Below are 6,000 nucleotides of genomic sequence, written 5' to 3' on the forward strand. Positions count from 1 at the left end.
CACTAAGATTTACAGATTTTCCCCTCTCATATACTGCAGCCAAAAAAAAAAAAAAACCACATTACTTAACATCATAGTTGACCTCCTGAGAAAAATCTTAAAGTACTGGGAAGCTATCAAATTCATGATGGTCAATACAAGTTTTCCAAAATTTTAATATTTCTTTGAAACTTCATTTTTCTTGAAACCTCAGATTTTTATCATTGGTAATAAATGACAAAATGTGAATTAGTTCCCCTGAGGTGCTAAGCTTCCTTTTTCATTTTCAAGAACATGTCTGCCTTGTTGCCCAAGTCCAAAATTCCATGGCTGGTCGGTCATCCGAAGAGGATGAGAGAGACCTGAAGCACCACGTGGGTATTCCCCATTGGTCACACAGGATATTGAAAAGACTGGTACTTGGGGGTCGAGATTTAATGGAATTAATGATTAGGCTACTTTTTCCTGGGTGTTGTCAACGAAAATGACCCGCTGGCTTGTTTTGGTTGGAGCACCTGCTAGGAAAGGAGCAGGTGGCCACTAGGACTTGCCCGGCCCCCTGCCCAGGCAGCAGCAGTGTCATTCAAGGTTGCTTTTGTACCATGATGCAGATCTCAACATGTGGCAGAGACAGAGTGTCTCAATGTTATAATGAAAATAGTTCTGACATCATAAACCAGAGGATCTTGGGGACTGTCACTTTAGACCACACCTTAGAACGGCTGCTAGACACATTTCAAGCCTCAAAAATAACCTCAGTTCAATATCTGATGGTCCCTCTTGCTGTCTGTGAGCGTCTCGGTGTGGCACCCTCTGAGGTGACATCACTGATTTATAGGTATTCAGGTGTTTTCTAGCTTCCCCCTCAGAAACACTGCTGCCTGATGTCCTTGTGCTGACCTGGTCCTGGGGTCAAGGAGTACCCACTGGAGTTCCGCTCCGCCCACCGCCTGGGCTTTCACGCACCTGTTGCTTGCAGGTGGAGCATGACCCCGCCCATGGTGAACGCTTACTACTCGACCACCAAGAACGAGATCCGGCTGGGATCCTGCAGGCGCCCTTCTACACCCGCTCCTCGCCCAAGTAGGCCATCTCTGGTGCTGGTGCCCCGACGGGTCCCCTGCCCCTCAGCCAGCCCTGTGTCTGCAGCTGACCCTGACAGCCATCTCACTGAGCCATCTGTGCCCTGGTGGCCCAGGTGGCCTAGGATTGCAGCGTCGTGGGTGCAGAGCGCAGCAGCCCCTGTCCCCTGCCTTCCCTCCAAGGGTCTCTGGGGCCAAAAGCTCCTGCAATCGGGAAACGTGGCACAGTCATGCAGTCAAGAGCCCCATGTGGGAAATACTGCTGTGACGGTGGCTTAGAGCAGTTGCAGCCAGGGAGTTGGCGGGGTGAGGGCGCTGTCCTAGAAGCTGGACTCCCGGGATGACTGTGTGGAGCTTGGGAAGAGGCACTGGCCCATTCCCAGGCTTTGTTTGCTTTAAAGCTTAACTGCTAGTCTGTGGGAGGGGACAGTGATCCTCTAGAGTGTCCAGCACGTGCATGTCACCCACAGGGCACAGCTGGCTCCCTTAGACTGCCCAGCCTCCCACTGTCTCCAGGGCTGTGTCCCACAGAGCCCCTGCTACATCTCAGGCCCAACAAGTGAGGGCCACATGGCAGGGCAGGAGCCAGAGGCCTTGCTCTCACTTTGTGTCTCCCTCCAGGGTCTTAAACTTTGGTGGCATTGGTGTCGTCGTGGGCCATGAGCTGACTCACGCTTTTGATGATCAAGGTACAGGTTCCTTGGGGTCCCTCCAGACAGAGCCCATCAGCTTCTTAGCCCCACTGCCTCTGCTCCCTGGGACTTAGCTTTGCAGAGAAGGACCAGAGTCTAAACCCTGGCTCGGCCGCTTGCCAAATGCTCTCACCTCGGCAAGTCACATCATTCTCCAAGCCTCCGTCTCCTTATCTGCAAAATGGGTGCAACAGGTCCAGGTGGGGGTGGGGAGGATTGTGTGAAGGCTATAGTGAGCACTTTCTGCAGGGTGCTGGGTGCTCGGTGCTCAGTAGGAGTCAGGAGTCAGAGACGTGGAAGTCACACCCTCCTCAGCAGCTAGTGTCCAGGGTCTTCCTCAACTGCCCCCTGCTCAGGGACAAGAAGGAAGTGGCAGAGACCCTGGAAACCAGGCCTGTTATGTGCTCCTGATTCTGCCAACTCCACTGGCCCCTTGCTGGACTCCATTCCTTGGGATCCGAGGCCCTTGGCCAGTGGAGATCCACCCTGCGCCTCAAACCTTTGTACAGCCACATGGCCGCCTGCCTGGCCACTTTTCCCCACCCTCTCCCACTCGGTCTGGCCCGTCCTCTGGCCCTCTGATGGGCATCCTGTCCCTGTACAGGCTGGAGGGTGGGGTCAGACAGGGGAACCGACTTCCCACTGGGAGGGAAGAAGAGCGATAGTGCCACTCCTGCGCTCTGACCACAGGGCGGGAGTATGGCAAGGATGGGAACCTCCGGCCCTGGTGGAAGAACTCCTTGGTGGAGGCCTTCAAACAGCAGACGGAGTGCATGGTGGAGCAGTACAGCAGCTACAGCGTGAACGGGGAGCCGGTGAACGGCTGCCACACCCTCGGGGAGAACATCGCAGACAACGGGGGCCTCAAGGTGGCCTATCGGGTGGGTCTGCTCCCCCTGTGTACCTGTCCAGGTCCACATCTGTCCAGATGCCTCATCAGTAGGTCAGCATAGAAACGCCTGGCAAGCTGCAGGAGTGCTGTGCCTCGGCTTCCTCGTCTGTCGGTGGGGGTGGGGAGGACGTGAGCACTGACTGTGGACGCAGCACCTGAGCCGAGTGCCCAAGGCCTTCTGCTTGGAGACCACCTGCTTGAGAGTCCCAGGAGAGAGCCAGGGCAGGGTCCACCTGCAGAGCCGGCCCCTTCTTGCCTTTGAGGGGGGAACCCACTGCCAGGTAGGGCAGCAGGGCCCAGGAGGACACTGAGCACAGAGCCAGTTCTGGGTTCCGATCCTAGTCTGGAGTAAGTCGCTACCATCTGAGCCCATTGGCTTGGCTCTGAGCCCCTGACCTGCACCCTCAGGTGGCCGGAGGTGAAACCAAGTGACTCAGACACAGGTCCCGGCCTGAGAGGCAGCCTGGCGACTCACCAAGGGCCAGAGGCAGGGGGTAGTGGAAGGAGTCAGGAGCAAGGGCCTCTGTCACTGAGAAAGGAGCTTGGTTCTATTCTGGCGACAGTGAGAACCACTACAGGGTCAAACAGGAGATATGATCTAATTCCTTCTTTAAGGCAGGTCTGCAAGCCGGCAGCCCATGGGCAAATCCAGCCCCAGCCTGTCCCCGTAGGTTTGGGGAACCTGGCCACACTGTATCCACAGGTTGCCTGTGGCTACTTTTGCACTCTGAGCGCAGAGGAGGATAGTTCAACAGGGACCGGTAGCCCCAAAGCTGGAACATCTACTCCGGCCCTCACAGAGGAGGTCTGCCAACACTCGCCCTAGACGGTTCGCTTGAGTTGCCACATGAGGAGGGGACCAGGCTTGTGTCCTCGGTTCCTCTGAATTAGGGAGACCCGTTGGAAGCTGTTGTGAGGTTACCCAGGCTAGAGGGGGAAGGGTGAGGAGGGTCAGTTTTGGGGTGTTTGGCTTGGCTGGAAGAGTTGGGGGGAACTCTGAGCCTGAGTAACTAGGAGGGTGGTGGTGCCATCCTATGGTGGCAGGTTTGGTGAGGGTTCATGTAAATGACTTCTTCCTTCTGTGCCATGCTGAGTTGGATGTGACCTTGGGTGTCCAGCTAAGGCAGTTGAATATCCAGATCAGGGAAGAGGCTGGTGCCAAAGTGCACATTGGAGAGCCATCAGCATTGTGTGGCGTTTTAGGCCATGGGGTCCATTGCACTCCCCTTTAGGGAGGGAGCAGAGAAAGAGGAGGGATCCTCCAGGCTGAGCCAAGGCCCAGAACCCAGAAACCAGCCTCGGCCTGCACACTAGCCCCTCGCCCCTGTGTCCTGGCTGCCCTCAACCTCTGGCCTTCTCTCCTCCCAGGCTTACCAGAACTGGGTAAAGAAGAACAGGGAGGAGCAGACCTTGCCCACACTGGGTCTCACCAATGACCAGCTCTTCCTGGGGTTTGCACAGGTGAGTTCATTAGGGGAACAGGTAAGGTCCCCTCCAATCACCAGCTCCCTAACTCATCAGACCGTCTTCAGGTCATTAGCCTGTGAGGAGGTGAGCTTCCTGTCATTAGAGAGATTCAAGGAAGGGCCAAGAAAGAATACTAGTATCCTGTATGTGGTGGAGAAGGCCCCTCCTGGTTCTGGGGTTCTAGAAACTTTTTAACATAGCCAGACACGGTAATGCATGCCTATTATCCCAGCTCCTTGGGAAGCTGAGACAGGAGGATCACCAGTTCGAGCTCAGCCTCAGCAACTTAACAAGACTCTGTCTCAAAATAGAAAATGGAAAGGGCTGGGGATGTAGCTCAGTGAGAAAGCAGCCCTGGATTCAGTCCCCAGAACCGGGGGAGAAAGAAATCAAGACCCACCAGGTTGGCACTTGAGTTGGCCTTCAGTTGATTCCCAGAGCTGCCTCTCGAGAGAGTGTCCTACCCAGAAAATATGAAATCTGGACTAAATCCAAAATTTGTAAAGTGGAGTTTAGGCAGAATCCCAGCCTGGTACGTTGGTATCAGACAGAGACCCGGCTCTGGCTGAAGAGACACAGCTTGGTGACACCTGCGTCAGACAGGGGCATAGGCGCACTCCAGCCTCCCCTCCGACCCACCCATGGGCCTTCCTGAGTCCTTGGGGTGTGAGCACCAGGCGAGGGCTCATTCCACCCCTGCAGTGGTGGGACCAGTCTGGCGGCCTCAGGGCCCCACAGTGACCCCAGCTTCTCCCCCTTGTCCCTCAAAGGTCTGGTGCTCTGTCCGAACCCCCAAGAGCTCTCACGAAGGCCTCATCACCGACTCCCACAGCCCCTCTCGCTTCAGGGTCATCGGCTCCCTCTCCAATTCCAAAGAGTTCTCAGAACACTTCCACTGCCCCCTTGGGTCACCCATGAACCCTCATCACAAAGAGCCAAGACGGAAGAGAGGAAGGGGCTGAGGATGAGCCCCCAGGGGAGGCTGCCAAGTCTGCCCCTTCTTCCAACCCCTTGGCCGCCCAGGGCCCCTTCCCCGAACTGGAGGGTTTGCAGCTGGCACTGGGCCAGGTGGGGGTCCTCTGCATACCGGAGTTGCTCCCCTGTGCAGACCGGCATCCCAGCGAGCACCAGCTCCAGTGGGCATTGGGGTATCGGGCTGGTGGCTCACCAGGCCTGGGCCCCACAGTGACAAGGGCCGGGGGACACAGCCCCCTCGCCCACATCTAGCACCACATAGACCACAATTACCACTGTGTCAAATGCTTTAAGATCTATTTTTGGGGAAACTATTTTTTAAACATTGTGGAGTACACTGGAAATCTTCAGGGAAAAATGCATTTAAAACACTTTTTTTTTGAGGGAAGGATTGTTATATTTATTATGTTTTCTTTTTTTTTCCTAAATAACCTGTGGACAAAAGAAGCCCCACTGATTTACCCCCTCACTGCAAGGCTGGGCTGAGTCAGGAACACACACACACACACACACACACACACACACACACACACACCTGTCCTTCCAGGGTGCTGTGCATCCTTTGGAACCACAAGAAAGCCCCAGCCAGCCCAGAATGGCCCACCCTAGCCTCACTAAGAAGAGGCTTTGGAACCTGAGGAACAGCTGGGGCTTCCTCCTGCCTGCGCCCACCTAGCCAACCCCCACCTAGCCAGCCGGGCTTCGTGGGCAGGCTTGTGTGTGCCCCCTACCTGTGAGAGTGATGTGTCTCATGGCCTGGGCCCAAGGGGCTCCCTGGTCAACGTCATGTTTCCATTATCTCAGAGCCAAAGAGCTTCTGGATCTCAGATACTTGGGCAGGGCAGGCAGGAAATTCAAAGAGGTCCAAAAAACAGCCTCCCCTGGCTTTTACATATGTACTTCCCGCTGCCTG

At 55.5% G+C, this 6,000-nt stretch overlaps 1 protein-coding gene across 1 annotated transcript in view; it reads left to right on the forward strand.

Moving 5' to 3' along the window:
• LOC143388260 (endothelin-converting enzyme 1-like) overlaps positions 1 to 5,074 on the forward strand; it is a 40,302-nt gene extending 35,228 nt beyond the window's left edge. Inside the window, 6 exon segments of the mRNA XM_076842144.2 lie at positions 959 to 1,011; positions 1,014 to 1,062; positions 1,683 to 1,750; positions 2,444 to 2,634; positions 4,014 to 4,106; positions 4,883 to 5,074. Coding sequence (XP_076698259.1) covers positions 959 to 1,011; positions 1,014 to 1,062; positions 1,683 to 1,750; positions 2,444 to 2,634; positions 4,014 to 4,106; positions 4,883 to 5,074 — 646 coding nt within the window.
• Positions 5,075 to 6,000: the final 926 nt, after the last annotated feature.

The sequence above is a fragment of the Callospermophilus lateralis genome, unplaced genomic scaffold, assembly GCF_048772815.1.
Source record: "Callospermophilus lateralis isolate mCalLat2 unplaced genomic scaffold, mCalLat2.hap1 Scaffold_221, whole genome shotgun sequence".
NCBI classification, from domain to species: domain Eukaryota; kingdom Metazoa; phylum Chordata; class Mammalia; order Rodentia; family Sciuridae; genus Callospermophilus; species Callospermophilus lateralis.